General features: G+C 35.1%; 2 protein-coding genes across 2 annotated transcripts; both read left to right on the top strand.

The window, feature by feature from the left end:
• Nucleotides 1-259: 259 nt before the first annotated feature.
• LOC132614675 (iron-sulfur assembly protein IscA-like 1, mitochondrial) lies at nucleotides 260-5,745 on the top strand. The gene is made up of 3 exons (XM_060329191.1): nucleotides 260-452; nucleotides 3,733-3,850; nucleotides 5,393-5,745. The coding sequence occupies exons 1-3, from the start codon at nucleotides 311-313 to the stop codon at nucleotides 5,502-5,504; spliced, it is 372 nt and encodes a 123-aa protein (XP_060185174.1). The 5' UTR covers nucleotides 260-310; the 3' UTR covers nucleotides 5,505-5,745.
• Nucleotides 5,746-7,746: 2,001 nt separating this feature from the next.
• Nucleotides 7,747-13,657, top strand: LOC132615126 (uncharacterized). Its single transcript, XM_060329701.1, has 5 exons — nucleotides 7,747-8,016; nucleotides 9,032-9,164; nucleotides 11,491-11,735; nucleotides 12,309-12,480; nucleotides 12,666-13,657. The coding sequence occupies exons 1-5, from the start codon at nucleotides 7,895-7,897 to the stop codon at nucleotides 12,876-12,878; spliced, it is 885 nt and encodes a 294-aa protein (XP_060185684.1). The 5' UTR covers nucleotides 7,747-7,894; the 3' UTR covers nucleotides 12,879-13,657.
• Nucleotides 13,658-16,928: the final 3,271 nt, after the last annotated feature.

Below are 16,928 nucleotides of genomic sequence, written 5' to 3'. Positions count from 1 at the left end.
GTTGCAATAAAAATAAAAAATAAGAAATTGCGGGATTAACTTCTTTACGGAAGCAGAAGCTAACTTGGTGGATATTATAATGAGAAAATATAACCTTTTTAAGTCCCGTGAAAAAATTGTTTTGCTTGAGGGACAAAATTAAAGACCCAACACAAAGCACAAATGACCCAATATTAGCCCATAATCAAGGCCCAATGATCCATTTTCATATAACAACCCATGAACTCCTCAATCGGGTCATCACATTATATTTGCAAATGAAGGATGATACCATACCATCATCTTGGAAATTTCAAAAAAAAAAAAAAAAATGAGAAAGCAAGTGTTAACCTTAACGGAAGCTGCAGCTTCGAGAGTACGTCAACTGTTAGAGCAACGTCAACGCTCTTTCCTCAAACTTGGTGTCAAATCTCGCGGTTGTAACGGCTTATCTTATACCCTCAATTATGCAGGTACCTTTACAGCTTTATCATTTTCATTTTACTTCCGTCAATGTGTGAGTTTTTGAAAAGTATAATTCATTTTTAACCCCGATAATGGATGGATGGATCATATTTGCAATAGATTACAACCAGCTTAAAAATGAATTAATTATAATAATGATCCATGATCAGATAAAATCTAGAAACTACTGAGTTAAATTTCTCCTATATCATTATGCTTTATGATTTTCATTTTTTTTCTTACTTCTGTCAACTTTTTTTTATTTTTTTTCATGTGTGAGTTTTGAAATTTAAAATTGATCCTAATTGTGTATTTTGGAGGTCATTTGCAATAGATTAGAACTAGCTTAAAAATAAATTAATTATAATGATCCATGATCACTACCTACTGCCATGCAAAGGCAGAGCTAGGATTTTGAGTTTATGGGTTCTAAAATTTTAAAAAGACAATTTAGTGGATTCTGGATAAACTATTTATACATATTATGCTTAATGGATTGCATCCAGCATAAAGATAAATTAATTATAATGATCCATGATCAGTGTATCACCTACCGCCATGCAGAAGAGCTAGGATTTTGAGTTTATGGGTTTTGAAATTTAAAAAAGATAGTTATTGGGTTCTGAATAAATTATTTATACATATTAAGTGGATTTTTAAACACAAATTCAGTGTTTGAGCCAACGCTATTGGGTTCTGCTGAACCTGTAGTCTGGCTTGTTGGGTAGCGGGTGTAGAAACTAGAAAGAGGCTGAGGAAGGTGAATCATTTAGGAAAGATTTATATACTGTTATCTCTATTGAATTTTGTTTACTGTTACTACCAATTTTGGATGTATGGTTTTGCGCTTTTCATTGTTGGATACTTGTGCTGAGGGTCTACCCTCTCTACCTCCCAAGGTGGGGAAGGGTAAGGTCTGCATACACTCTACCCTCCCCAGACCCCCACTTTGTGGGATTTCACTGGGTATGTTGTTGTTGTTGTTGTTGTTGTTGTATAAAGAGCATGAGAGATGGAGGGGAAGAAATGGTGTTGGGACAGAGGGGAAAATTTGAGCTTTTCCGGGTTTAAAAAACTTTTTCTTATTTGTTGATCTTGTTGGTTTTAAGGTCTTTTGAAGTTGCTTGCTAATATGCAAAATGTCGTTGTAGCTCAAGTATCTTTAACTTTACAACATGCATTTCACGTGATTTGCTTCCACATCTATCTGAACATAATATATTGGAACAAAAGATTGCATGTTGCTCGGACTCTTCACTTTCGGTGCCACATCCGTGTCGATACGACATGGGTGTGGGTGTGGGTGTGGGTGTGGGATCCGTACCCGATTTGATCAACCAATTTTGGGTACTTTGACCAAAATCGAGGGAGAAATTCTCCTCTTGATCAATATTTTCTCTTCAAGTTTTCCACATAATATCTCATAATTTAGGCTCTATAGCTCTATGTTTAGGTATTTGAATTATTTTTAGTTGGATCCGTATCCCCGAATCTCAAAATTTACATCACGAAGGATCCGACCTCTAGATCTGCACCCGTGTCGGACACCCGCACCCGAGTCTGAGCAACTTAGATAAAATGTACCCCTCTGCTCCGGTTTCTGTAACAATCTCCATTTTGGGAGGTTCAAAATGCTTGAAGCATTCCACAAATAATATATGATGTGATATTATCCATGTTGAACTCAAACATACCTACATTTTTTCTTATAATGTAGTGTCCAGGCCAACTTGCGCGCACCTCGACTAATTCCACATGGTACCTTCTACCTTCCACTGGCGCATGTACTGGGTAGACCTACTATTTATCAGTGTTGTCAAAGGTGCGCTTAAAGCGCACTTAAGCCCTGAAGTGAGGCTCAAAACATGTTGAGTGCTTCGCCTCGCTTTATGTGCGCTTCAATGTCATCATCAAGGCTCTAAGGCATATTTTTCCTTGCCAATGTGCCTCTCTTGAAGAGATGACACTAGATACATGATATTTCCCTTTATCATAATGTTTTTACAATCCTTTGTCCATATATTTGTTATTCATGCTTATATATATATATATATATATATATATATATTTGTATTTTTGCGCCATTGTGCCCGTTTTCATTAAAGCTCATGCTTTATTTGCGCTTTGGGCTTAAACCCCCAACTGACCTTAGAGCTTTTTTGCGCTTTTCGCTTTTGATAACACTACTATTTATAAATACACAAGTCAAATCAACATTTTAAATGTCGTGTCCGGTTAAATGGTGTAAAAAAAAAAAAGGGAAGGAGGGAGTATTTGCCTTGTCATGTTAAACAGTACAGAGTCAGCAACAATGATGAAATATATCCTCTCTCAGCTTGCTCATTTGCCTAATATAAGACTTCTGCACAAATGTTGCCTGACATCATGGACTGATGACTTTGGTTTTATAAAATGAACATTGATACAAAAGAATGGTTTGGAAAATGAGTACCATATTCCAAACTCTTTTGCTTGGAAAATGAATACCATATTCCAAACTCCTTTGCCATCCTCCCAGATTCTCTTTTACACTGTGCTAACTGTTAATTATCTGCATCTGGTGAATAAGAAATGTCTTGCATCCGGCCCCCAAGACTTTGGTCCAGTGGTAAGAGCGTAACGCGTAATGTAAGGGTTAGGCACACGCGGGGTTCGAAGCCTGTGGCAGACAAAAGCTTGCCATTTAAGTAGAAAAGAGTAGGGGGCGGGCCCATTATCCATGCAGTTTTGAACCTTGTGCCATTGGCCCTCGTGGATTTTTCGGTTATCATCTCAAAAAAGAAATGTCTTGCATCCATCTCTGTCATAATTTGAAATTTGAGCTGCATGTAATGTATAATTGGTCTACTGATAGTTTAAAGTTGTCCTTTCCGAGTGAAATCAGTAGAGTGCGTCACTCATCATATGCGTGCGTGCAAGCACATAAAAGGTGTAATGGAGTTCACACTAATAGTATTCATTTATGTTGTGCTCAAGTGTAATGGAGTTCACACTAATAGTATTCATTTATGTTGTGCTCAAAGTTTCAATACCCTGCTAAAAGCATCTGCACAGAGCTAGTTCTACCGATTTGTGCAAGCGTGTTCCTACAGATTATTCTGCTGACTAATCATAATTAATTACTTTTAGAGCTTGCTTAATCTATAGCTTAATAACTGGTGTACCCTTCTGTGAAATTTCTTAAAGAAAAAGTAAACCGTCTTCGAAATTTCTCAAAGAAAAGTAAACTATCTGTGAAATTTCTTCTCTCATGTGCCATTGATTTCCAAAATGACCTTGCTTGTACAGACGATAAAGCGAAATTTGATGAGTTGGTTGAGGACAAGGGAGTGAAGATACTGATCGATCCAAAGGCTCTTATGCACGTCCTAGGTACCGAGATGGATTTTGTTGATGATAAACTCAGGTATAAGGTGGTATTTCCGCTTTATATTCTACTAGTATAGTCATATAGTCTTCTATTCATTGCTTCTACTGTTGCATTTGTAACCTTTTTCTAGTGATCGCTCTTATAAGCTTATTCTTAAAGCTGTCAAATCACAAGATTAAGTATCACTTAAGTATAAGCTAAAATTAAAGCAAGTTTAATTTTCCAGTACTGTCTCATGTCGCGTCATTAAGTATCTCTATAAGCTAATATTAATGCAAGTTAATTTTTTAGTTTCCCAGTATGATTATGACATAACTTTGATGCTTATAGGCTGAAGTGAGCCCACAGTCTTTTCTTTTCCCTGCATAGATGAGCTCCTTTTTGTTATTCTGCTAAAGCTTTCAGTTGCTTTATTTATTGAAGTTGACTTAGATGTAGTAGTATTTTGCCCCTATAACCTTTTCGACTTGTGTTGTTGCATTCTCTAAACTAGCCTATCATGTCCTTTAGGACTCCACTTCAAAGAAGTATAAGGTGTGACAAAATAGCAATTACATTATCTGATTCTATTTTCCTGGTCATGTGCTATCTTTTATTTGACATTGGAAGTCTCTTCTTTTAATACAAATATGCAATGTACCTTCTTTACTTTCTCTCTTCTTCGTATCTGTGATTCCTATGGATGAGTATAAGAAAATATTCTTTCTAATGATACAGACTTATCCCATGATTCATGTCCTCTTTTTTTTAACCCAGTAAATTAATGCCTTTGTTTCCTCAGATAAACTATTGTTAGGGTTACTAGAACAGTTGATTGGGTTGTGGATGCCCACATTATGGCCTCCTTGTGTCTCCCATTTTGATACCCCTAGCCTAGCAACATATGCTTTCTCTTTTATTGCCATGGCAGTTAAACACCCTCGATCCCATTGCTTCGTTTCCATGCAATTTAGAACATTAAGAATATGAACTTCATATTTTGATTTAAAAAAATAGAAGAAATAGCAAGCTTCTAATCTTATTCTGTTCTGGCAGTGATGAACTTGTTTATCTGGAGCTCAACTTTGTAATAGAATTGCTCTTGGTTGGCTACTGTTTTGTTGTGATGGGCAATTCATCTGTTGGTCATAGGATTCAGTCCCTAGTTATGTAAAATTATGGTATTTTGGCTAGTGATGAAGGTGGGTTTGAGGCGGTTTGGGATGAACAGCATAACTTTTATGAGGAGGCATTCTGTCTTTTGCAGCTTTTCATTCAATTATATTCCTATGTAACTTAACATCTACCAAAGAAGAAGGCTGAAGCCAAGATCCCACTTAACATCTACCAAAGTAAAATTCCAAGTTGGACAAACTCGGGATAAGCAGTCAAAAATTTAGTTCTTCTGCTTCGATTTCATTGTCATCTTTGTCCTTGCAAAACTAATCCACCTTACTTAACTGCTTAATTTCTACCGGCTCCAACTTGCTGCACCCATTTACATTCCAATATATGCTGTTCACAAACCTGGGTGATCTTTATATGTGTCTCATAAACATCATTAGATGCTATAATCTGACATTTTGTTATCATAAGCAGATCTGAGTTCATATTTATCAATCCTAATGCAACTGGACAATGCGGTTGTGGAGAATCTTTCATGACGACAACCAGCTCAGAAGCTGCTAAGCTGCGTGGCAAATCAAGCTGATAGCTTTATGCTACTATTATTTATGTTATATATACACTTAGAAGTGTGAATATATAGTCTGGAATAACAAGTCGATGAGTTAATTGTCAGAAACAGAAGGTTTTGTTATTTTTTCTTCCTTTTTTTTTAATCTTCTTTTCTTCTGTACATCCTGTAACGTTGTTCTTCACCCCAATAATTTGAGTGGATGTGTGTATCACTTACCGCAGTAGCTGTTGTACAGAATTAGATTTCCTTTTTCGCGGTGTTGTTAGTATTTGGGAGTTAAAATTGTTTCTGTTTGCACGAAGAAGTTAGTGAAGGAAATCCATTTCAGTTTATGATGCTAGTTTAGTTTTTCACTTGCTTTGCTTTTCAATCTGCACAGGTGATACTGATATCATTAAGACTAAGTTACTGATATTTGAATTAGCTGAATAGTCACTAGTAGATTCACAACAACATGAACATTCTTTTGGCTCTCGTCACACTTTCTTGATGTGTTTTGCCTGTGTGCAAAGCTAAATATATATAATTGATTATGGATAAAAGATACATTACATCCATAATAAAGCATGAAACCGGTACAAATGAAGAATATGTACCAGATAATAGTGTGAATTTACGGAAATAATTACGTAATAAAAGTGTACATTTTCTTATAGTTTAAACTTTTTTAGACGAAATGATCACACAGAATTGACTAGCTTTCTATTTCTCCCCTCTATTCGGATTTTCCACTTGAGATTTTTTGGACTCAAATTTTAAAATCACTCTCTGCATGGCTGCTTTGAATCTTTTCACCTTCTGCTTGTCATGATCTGCTAACTCATTCTTCTGACTGCTGCTATGACTATTACCAGTTGACAACTCATCTTCTTGGCTACCATGGAATTTGTAAAGCTTCACGTACTTCATGATGTTCTCCAAAAAGTTCTTGAACGTTGAATGAGTGAGAAGTGCAACTATTTATAGTATGTGGAGATTCAAAACTGAACATAAAGACAATAGAAACGACAAGAATTTCTGATAAACGAGAAAGTATAAGAGAAAAAAAAAAACAAGGATTTTGTTGGTGGTTAGTTGTATCTTTCGTGACGATTGATAGATTGATCCAAACAAAAGATGTCATTTTGCCGTGATGGGAAAAATGTTGGTTTGTTTAACTATGTAAAAAGTCACGACAGATAGTTAATTTCCTATCTAACTAGTTCTTGGACATTCTCATGGTCTTTAATTATTTTGTTGTTGCTTCTGCTAATCCGTTTTGGACACCTAATTCAAGACTGCCAAAGCCAAAAAAATTGGCAGGCAAATTATTTGTAGATTATGTGAAAGTGAACCTTACACAATCCAATTGCACCATTAACAAGGTTTTGCTTTAATAATTTCTTTTCTACCTCCATGTGTGTCCTCCAATTCACACTAGTAGTAATATTTTAAACTCCATACTTAATGTCACATCAAATGATGGAAGGAGAAAAAAAAAAATCTTTTACTAAAGAGACCAATGATAATGAGGGGTACTTTGCACAAAAAGATATTTTGAGCCGGTATTTAAATCTTGTCCTCACTTTTAACATTTGTGTGAATTAACCGTTTTAAGTTTACTGAAAACGTCTAGACTTAAATTATCTTTATTCACAAAATAATATTCTGCACCTTATTTTTAACTGAAAATGCATGTTGTTAAATTAATGTTGGAAAAATCCAAGTTATTGATTATAAGAATGACTCTTTATGGGAAATCATAATAGCTCAGTTGCTTGACTAAACATGAATATTCTTTATCCATCATCAAACAATCACTTAATTACAAATTTCATTTAGAAGAATTATTACGATAGTTAGATTGTGATGCAAGAAGGAATGTCAAAAAGGTCTGTCGGGATTGCAACTTTGTAAATTTTTTGCGAACAATTTAATAACACATGTAATGTTTTACCTTTAAGACACAACTTGTGACTAGCAGGTTCATTTTCTCTAGCTTACTGACATATCATAAACTTTTGCCTCGTAGGGGTAAACCAATTTATGGCCACAACTTTTTTATCAATAGACAACAATTTGCCCAACTGAATTTTCCCAAGTGGAGGTTATTTTCTTAAAAGAATTTGGCCAACTAATTCATTAACTCAATTAATTGGCCATCTAAATTTTTATCTTATCGATGAGGGTTCAAATCCCTTCCCATTTCCCCCTTCCCTACTCTTATGTAATTAAAAAAAAAAAAAAAAAAAAAAAAAAAAAAGTGGGATCAAAAGTTGAAAAACACCCATTTTGGAGGTCATTCCTGTAAATCACCTCTATTTTCTGACAATGAACCCATAACAAGTGAAGGAACTGGGAGGCAACCATAACAGGAGAAGAAACAAGAACAGTTTCAGTTTTTTTCTCTGTAAAGTTTTGAAATGGAAATAGAGAAGGGTGTCCAGAGATGGATAGTTGACATATCTAAATGGAACCCTTCTCCCCTTTACTTCTCTTTTGCTATGTCCTTTCTTCCCAAACATGAACACTCCTCCATTACCAGGTATTCTTGCATCTTCCCACTAATACTTTATCTATACCATGTCAAGTTTTCATCTTTAACTTTATTATATACTACTTTGATTCTTGATTTCATAAATTGTCCATGGATTTTATATGAAATGCTAAAAATTTATGTATATCATGTAAAAGCTTTCATCTTTAAGTTCATTCTGTACTCTCTCCATTGACGCTTTTCGCTTTCCGAGAGTCAACTTGACTAAACTTTGAAGCGAAATGGGATTAGATTGACTCAATATTTTAAGATTAAAATTTATATATTTGAAAACTACATGATAATAAGTACTATAGTTGTAACTTTTCTCATATCAATATGGTGAAAAAATACATCTTAAAATGTTGGTCAAAGTTCATAGAGTTTGAATCTCGGGAAGTGAAAAGTGTCACATAAATTGGGACAGAGGGAGTACTACTTTGGTTCTTGATTGCATAGAGTATCCATGGATTGCATATGAAATGCTAGAAATTTATGTATATCATGTAAAGCTTTCATCTTTAAGTTATTCAGTACTACTTTGATTCTTGATAACTTAAAAGTGTCCATGGATCTTACTTTTATTTGAAGTGCTAAATTGATGTATTTCAAGTAAAGCTTTCATCTTTAAGGTTATCTTGTACTGTTTTTTTTTTTCTTAATTGCATAAAAACTGTTTATTGAAGCAAATTGTGAATGTACACTTTGTTAGACTTGCCTTAATTCTCTTTTTTTTCTTTTTATAAATGTGGTTTCTACACACCTCAGCTAATTCAACGGGATTGCCTTAATTCTATAAATTGTGAATATGTACCTTGTATTTCAAGTAAAGGTTTCATCGTCAAGTTTATTCTGTAAACTTTTGTTTCTTGATTGCTAAGAAATGTCTATCCAAAGCAAATTTGAATTGGCACTTTTATACCTGCTTACTTCTGTATGGTTGTCTAAAAAGCTTGTTGAGGAATTTGGTTATCTAAATTACCCCTTTGTAAAAACTTGAGTGGTTTTGTAATTCACTGATTAGGTTCTTTAAAATGGAAGATCAAAAACGGGCTCTTGTGAGCAGATTGTTGCAGTATGCACTAATACATCAGGTCTTGGGGATTCCATATAATGAAATTTTGATCAGGCGAACTCCTGAGGGAAAACCATACCTGGTATATTTATAATGCTGAATATGCACTTGCTTTTAGTTCTCATTTTTTGTTGAAATTATGTTTTTGCTGTTTGCTTATAGTAGTACTCCCTCTGTTTCAATTTGTTTGTCTTACTTTCCTTTTTAGTCTGTTTAAAAAACAATGCCACTTTCTATATTTGGTAACTCTTACACCTAACATCCTACACGGCATATTTAAGACCACAATATTCAAATGGCATTTTGGTACATCACACACATATTTAGTTTAAGACCACAAAATTCAAAAGTTTCTTCATTTTCTTGAACTCCTTGTTGAGTCAAACTAAGACTAACAAATGGAAAAGTAAGGAGTATCTTAGAAGTGTGTGTTTTATCATTAACCAGCTGGATTCTCGCATTCTTCCAAGTGTTCCAGAAGAGTCGAAGATTGAAGAAGGGGGAAAATGACTTGTCCTTGGCTGGAATTTCGCTATAAAGATAGGAATGATTTGCAGTAGTCTTATACTAGAAAAGTGTTCTATAAAGGTCTCTCTCTCTCTCTCTCTTTTTTTTTTTTTTTTTTTTGGGAGAATGGTAATGTTGTATTCCTCAGCATTAAGGACATGCTGGAGATCTCTAAAAATATCGGCCCAAAACCACAAAAGAAAACTAAAATAACTATAGAGAACCTAAAAAATCTACTAACTGTTCAGCTTCTTCTAAACCTTGCTCTTTACACCAAAAGAAAAAAATATTGACACAATTCTCTTTGATTTTCTGGATTGAACTACAAGTATTCTCAAAACATCTGTTATTTCTTTCTATCCAAATTGACCACCATATGCAAGGTGGTATTATCTTCCACCATTTCTTTTGGCTTTTGCTTCCTCCTCTCCTTATCCAGCAACTGAGTAGGTCTGTAGTGTGTTCTGGCATTATCCACTCTGATAGAGACATGCTAAGGAATAGTGACCATAGCTGTGTTGTAACTTTGCAATGGAGAAACAGGTGGCTGTTGGTTTCCTCAGTCTCCTTGCAAAGGAAACATCTAGAAGCAATCTCAAATCCTCTTCTTTTTAATTTTTCATGAGTGAGTCATGCTCTTCTAGCCACCAACCAAGTGAAACACTTTACCTTAGTTGGGACTTTATATTTCCCAAATCTGTTTCCATGGACCTGATATACCCCCTGGTTGTTCCACCACTTCCTTTCTATATAGCCTGCTCACAGAGAACTTTCCATCGCTGTCATACTTCCATCTTATTGTGTCTGGTTCTGTAGAAATGCCTTTAAATCCACTTAGCTGTTGTATTAACTCAGCAACTCTACCCACTTCCCAGTCATTCAAGTTTCTTCTGAATGTAAGATTCCAACCTTGAGGGGACCAAGTGTCAGCTGCTGATGCTTCTGAATTGCTGCAAAAGAAAACAAATCTGGAAATGAGTTCATCGGAGGCTCATGTCCAACCCAGTTCTCTTTCCAAAAAAGGATCTTGGTACCATTCCCCACCCTGTAGAGAACTCTTCCAGCCAGCTTAGTCCATAGATTTCTAATTGTCCTCCATACTGAGACCCCATAGGTGCTAGACACTATGTTAGAACACCAATGAACTATAAAGGTCTATTATACACTAGACTACTTGCACAAGCAGGTACTTGGAATATGATATGTGAAGAACATGATGTTAAACCTTTTCTGGTTGGTAAATGCAAAATCTCCTTCTGTGCTTAATTGATTAATTAGTTTCTCGCCACACATACTTCCCATAATATCCTTCGAATTGTTCTCTCTCTTCTTTTTGGCCCTGCTTCAGCAGCCATGAAGAAAGTTGTCTCTTGGCCAAGTCTCGTCCTTCTCTCCCATTTGAACACCACTTATTTATCACCGAGAAAGGATTCAAGTGATGAATTTCGGTCTAAAAGAATTTTATATACTGGTTTGTTTTGTAGATCTTCCCCCTCATATTAGTGGATGCAGCTGTCCTTTTGCATATCCAGCTAAAACCAACTTATCTAAAGTGGACTTCGTAAAATCCATGAAGATGAGACAATTGCAACTTTCAAGAACCTTCATCTATTATTTTGATCGTATTATATATGGTTTACCATCATTTACATAACTCGTCTTCAGAAATTCTGCCAATTACTGGTGCTTTCTCATATTTTTCATGTTTACATCATGAATACAGATTCAGAATCATAAATTTTTCTAGTTTGTGATCCAATTAGAATGTTTGAAATTACATTCTTGATGCCAGATTAACATCGGTTGTTTAATTTGAGGATATTCTTTGTGCTATCTGCCATGGTGTTGCTTGCAGTCGAAATCTTCTCATTTGCAATATTGTTAATCCCATCTTCTTCTAGGAATGTGACAAACCGGACTTGGAGTTGCCAAATTTCAACTTCAATGCATCACACCATGGTGATTTTGTGGCTGTTGCTTCTGAACCAATATGCCTTGTGGGATTGGATATCGTTGCTCAAACCATTCCTGAGAAAGAATCAGTGGAAGAATTCATTCGGAGCTTCTCATCATACTTCTCAAGACTGGAATGGTTTAACATAATCAATGCTGGCTCTTCTCGACAGATTTTAAGTGAGTTTTATAGGTACCTATCTATTTATAGGCCTTACTTACTGCAAATGTGCATGCCACTACTGAAAGTATTATATTCTTGATTAACCTTAAACTCCTACAATTATGTGCATTTCCAAGATTTCTTCTATGCTTGAGTCAGAGATCACAGAGAGTTTGGTTTGGTAATAAATGTCGAAGGAAAACCCCAAGAAAAAGTAACATGTGTGAACCCGTACACTTGTTTTCTCTTCCATTGCTAATTAGAGTTTGATGTCTCAATTTTGGATAAGGCTTAACTGACCGTGCGTGACATTTTATTTTTTGAAAAAGTTACAGAACATAGATATTTTATGTTAAAACATTATCGACAAGGTACATAAAGAGAACTTCTCTAAAAATAATCTGTTCAGAAAACGATTCATACTTTCACGATCGACTTAACAAACTAGTGGAATATGAATATGATGTAGAGGGAGTAAAAAATAGGGTATTGGAACATCCTTTTTTCTCTCTTTTTTGTGACAAGTTGAATGACAGGTTTTGTCACCCCGAGAAACAAAATTCACGCTGAATGGTAGAACTATTACACTGACAACTTATGCAGATATTGGAGTTTGAAGGAAGCATTTGTCAAAGCCATTGGTGACGGCGTGGGTTACAAATTGGACACCGTCGAATTTCATCACGAAAATTGGGAAAACATAGTTGTCAAAGTTGATGGCAAAGAACTAAAAGATTGGAGATTTTGGCTTCTTGAATTGGGGAAAGATCACGTGGTTAGTTCTTCCATAGTGCTAGTTCCTGTATAGCTTCCCTTTTTAAATGGTTATAATGCTTGTTTCAAAAGAAGAGTAAAAATAAAGAAACATACAAACAGCTATAGGAGAACCATTTTTCAATTGCATATGATCAGTTCTGCAATCTGCCTTTGCATTAATGCTGACTTTTCTGCATATTGCAGGCATCAATTGCTAGGGGTCACCCTATGTATGCCACTAGCAGTTACAAGACAACATTGAATCAGACACGTTTTAATGACAAGGAATATAATTTGGGACTTCATCTTCCGAATGCAAGCTTCATTTTTCGGAAGGTAGAAGACCTTTTTCCCTCCTATGAAACAGGTAGAGTGCCACCACGTTTATCACAAAATTGTGCTGTGTTGAAGGATTAAGATGAGCTTAAAGAAGCTACCGATCGACTCATTATGTAAAGCTTAGGTTCTTCTACCATGACAAGTGCCACTTGGGTTTTCTGGTGATTTTAGACTACAGCTTCATCTTTTGGGTGAAAATTTTTAAGGGTGTGCTTGGTAAGAAGGAAGTTATTTTCACGAAAATATTTTCCGGTGTTTGGTTGGAGAATGGAAAACATTTTCCCGAACAAAAAACATTTATTAAAGATTGATAATACTATTAGCAACTGGATAGCGTTCTCATGAAATTTATGAGTTATTAATATTGATAATGATGTCCATCTTCCTTTTTACGGGTGATGTCTTAAGTATTGGTTGTAACAATGTTATGAAGTAGAGTTGCGATAATTGTAAAGGAAAATGACTTCAACATAAATGTACAGAAAGACATTTTCCCCTAAAATATTTTCTAGCAACCCAACACCAGAAAATGACTTATTTTGTAGAAAAAATAATTCAGAATTTTTCTTTAATTATCCTAGACACCCTAATTTCTTTCCCTGTTTCATTATAGTGTAATGGGAGATAATATCCATTAGAAGACAAGACCTAGTCGAACTCAATGCATGTTGATGTGTACATGCAATAAAGATTACTTGATTTCCCATATTAGTGAAAATAGTTCTGCTGACTATATTATCATGTATTAGTAGTTGGAGGTTTAGTTAAAAAAAAATTACTACCATAAATTGTTTCTCATTCGTCTCTAATGGTGTATATAACTCTAATGTTAAATTGAATTATAAATGTTCAATGCATATGTTCCATTATGCAATATTTACTTTTTCATTTGTCATGTATTTTAATATACCTCGTCTTAAATTAAGAATCTTCATAATATTATTAGTGTAATTTAATCTATTAAGCAGGTTAATTATCATTCTTATCATGTTAGTATTGGATACTTATCATAGGAATTTACTTCTAATTACCTTATAAAAGGCCTAATTATAAATATGTTTATATTGTCGGCGCATATATGTAACTGCAAATTTTGATTGGCTAATTAAATGATGCATTAGTTGTGCTGAGCGAATGTTGATTTTTCTACGGCAAATTACCACACATCCTATTACTTTATGCAAGATTACTTTGATAAAAATAGCTTTTCCCAGAAAGCATTTTTGAAATATTAGCCAAGCACTAGTAGACAGTAGTATCGACAAAAGTCCTCTTCAATAATTACTCAAACACGTCATGTTACTCTTCAAAAGTACTTTTTCGAAAAGCACTTTTGACAAAAACACTTTTCAAAATAAGAAGATTTTGAAAACTTGACCAAATAGGCTATAACTCACCATTACCTGAACTTGTAGCCAAAAACAGAGATCAAAGTTTCCAAAACTAATTTCCTTCTATGCATTTATACGGGATCGAGCATCATATTCCTAAGGGACTCCACAGGATTGAATCTAGTAATGATGTGCTTTAAGTAAAATATTGTTCATAGTTGCTTCACCTTCACAACACTAGTTAATGCAGAGAAACCATCAATACCCACTCCAACTGCAAAAAAGGAACAAAAAATAACTCCTCATGCTCGTACAGCAGACACAAACACGTCGATACATAATCTCAGAGATAACCTTATTCGTGAAGTGAACGGAAATTAGTGACCGAGCAAGTGTAGCAGCAGCATACACAGAATTAAAAAATACAAACATAAAACAAGAATAGTACCAATTGAAAAGAGGCATTTGCAGGACAGAACTGATAAAGTCAAAACAAAATAGAAAGGAGCAAGATGATATAGCATCTTCGCGTTGCATATAACTTCAGCATCATTACAGGAGAGATGCAGGATGAAGGAAGTGCAGAGGGATGAAAACCTGAATAGTTAAGAGAACGTCATTTAGACTGAAAACAAGGAAAAGAATGGCAAAGCCAAAATATTTCACGTTCTCCAGAATATAGCAAGTAAAAAATCGAAATAGAAGTTAATGGCAGTGCTAAACTGCGCAGAGCAGAGAATGAAGCCTTGTGTAAAGACAATTTCAGTACACGTCTGTATGGACTATGGACCAAATGGCCAGAAATAAACAATAGACGTTTGGAGGGATTAGAAAACATCAGATTTTGGTATAATTTAGATGCTTACAGTCATCAAACTTTCGGTATAATATAACAAATGCATATGATTCTGGATGTATCTGGAGCTGCTGGATTCAATGAAACATAACAGGCAGGCTGCAAGATCCAAATCTTCGAACTGTTTTTCGGAGCATCAATTTGGTGCTGTTACATTAAAGAAGTTACTTACAGATAACAAATAAATGAACACATAAAGTTTGTCCAAGAGGAAGTTACATAACAGGCAGGCTGCAAGATCCAAATCTTCGAACTGTTTTTCGGAGCACCAATTTGGTGCTATTACATTAAAGAAGTTACTTACAGATAACAAATAAATGAACACATAAAGTTTGTCCAAGAGGTAGCTCCCCAGTATTTCCGGATTACGGCTTCTTACAGATCATTGATCCAATCAATCCTGTATTCTTAAACGGCATGCCAGAGGAACTGCACAAGTTACGTTGTCACATGTCCAAGTAATCTGATAATTAATCAACTGGAGAACCCAATGTGACGTGAAAAGTCACACGTCAGTTGCAAGTATACTTCCGGCAAAACAAAGATATTACTCTATTTTCAGAGGGCAACCATACAAGAGTAAAATGAAATAAGAATTTCAATACATTGCGGAAAATAATGTAAGTCAAATCATGCACTATCCAACTAGCAGTAAGCAGCAGCACTATTCATAGAGAGCATTTCTGTAGCCTAATTAATAAGAGGCATTAGCAGGAAAAAGATCTTTAGATGACAAGGAGGACGCGGATGGAAGAATGTAAATACATGAAAATTTCTCTTTCTTTTTTTTGTTTTTTGGCAGTGTACACGAAGATGGTCTTTTCTATTCATGAAACGGTAACCAAGCGGGGGGAAGGGAGGAGTCTATCAAAGAAAGCAACCAGTACATAAAGAATAAAGAAAAGAACTCATATATAGAGTAAAATTGAATTTACAAGGCCAAGTCGTTGAGAGAACAAGATCACTCCACTCAATAAGAAAAGACAGAACACTAAATAACATAAAAGATAATTTTTCCACATTATTCCCTTGACTAATATGGTTGTTAAGCGCCAAAGTCTATATAAATTTAAGATGTCTTCACCTTCCACTACAACAAACTATGATTGGAATAAAGATGGCACAATCAGAGGAAGAACTATCCAGCAAGTTACTAAATATACACACACAAGTAACACCATGTTACAGAAAATGGTAGCAGTGTACCTCCTAGATCAAAGGAAGTCATGCACCGGATAGAAACACAATCAAGCAAGGCGTTCTTACCAAAGCTTTGGTAAATAGTCATCAAAGATGTCACTGGGCATATATAATAGAAGTACAGCAATTCAGTCTTGATAGCATAAATCTGTTTTTAAGAAGAGAAGTAGGCAACGGATAACACATGATGAAAAGGCAATCTATCTGCAAAGCTTGGCAATTAGCTATCAAAGAATGACGATACGGAATAAAAACAGGATAATCAGCAGTTTAATAATTTAGTTATTAAAACAATCTTAATCAATTGTGCACATCCAGAAACCATAGAAATGGCCTAGAAACAACTGGATGGATAAAGGAGTATGTTAACAAGCATATATACATTTATAATATGAGGGAGTCAAAAATTGAGAAATCTGTAAGTTAAAGCCGTGACACACTTTATCAAAGTTAGTTAAGGTAAAGGATGAGTTACCTGTCGGCTTCTAACCAAACATTTCTCAGGCTGACACCAGTACTTGGCTGATGACGATATTCTTAGCACCTGTTCAGGAAGAAGCGACTGTTTTGACACGTGACGACTATGCTCAAGGCACTTACCACCATTTATCTGCTACTAAAACATGAAAATCAAGAAGTCAAAATATGCATATAAAGTTACTGCATAGTCCAGGATTCATGAGCTGCAGACAGTTAATGAAGGATTAGCAAGACCTAAAAAACTGAATAGCTGAGTATCAG

Source organism: Lycium barbarum, chromosome 10 (assembly GCF_019175385.1).
Source record: "Lycium barbarum isolate Lr01 chromosome 10, ASM1917538v2, whole genome shotgun sequence".
In the NCBI taxonomy this organism is placed as follows: Eukaryota; Viridiplantae; Streptophyta; class Magnoliopsida; order Solanales; family Solanaceae; genus Lycium; species Lycium barbarum.
The sequence above is the reverse complement of the archived record's forward strand: the minus strand, read 5'-3'. Positions and strand labels throughout refer to the sequence as shown.

Bases quoted from the DNA above. Each gene is read 5' to 3' on its own strand.
- LOC132614675 (XM_060329191.1), top strand. From the start codon at position 311: ATGAGAAAGCAAGTGTTAACCTTAACGGAAGCTGCAGCTTCGAGAGTA. The intron at 453-3,732 runs GTACCTTTACAG...TTGCTTGTACAG, and splicing joins TTATACCCTCAATTATGCAG to ACGATAAAGCGAAATTTGAT. The intron at 3,851-5,392 runs GTATAAGGTGGT...TATCATAAGCAG, and splicing joins TTTGTTGATGATAAACTCAG to ATCTGAGTTCATATTTATCA.
- LOC132615126 (XM_060329701.1), top strand. From the start codon at position 7,895: ATGGAAATAGAGAAGGGTGTCCAGAGATGGATAGTTGACATATCTAAA. The intron at 8,017-9,031 runs GTATTCTTGCAT...TTCACTGATTAG, and splicing joins GAACACTCCTCCATTACCAG to GTTCTTTAAAATGGAAGATC. The intron at 9,165-11,490 runs GTATATTTATAA...ATCTTCTTCTAG, and splicing joins CTGAGGGAAAACCATACCTG to GAATGTGACAAACCGGACTT.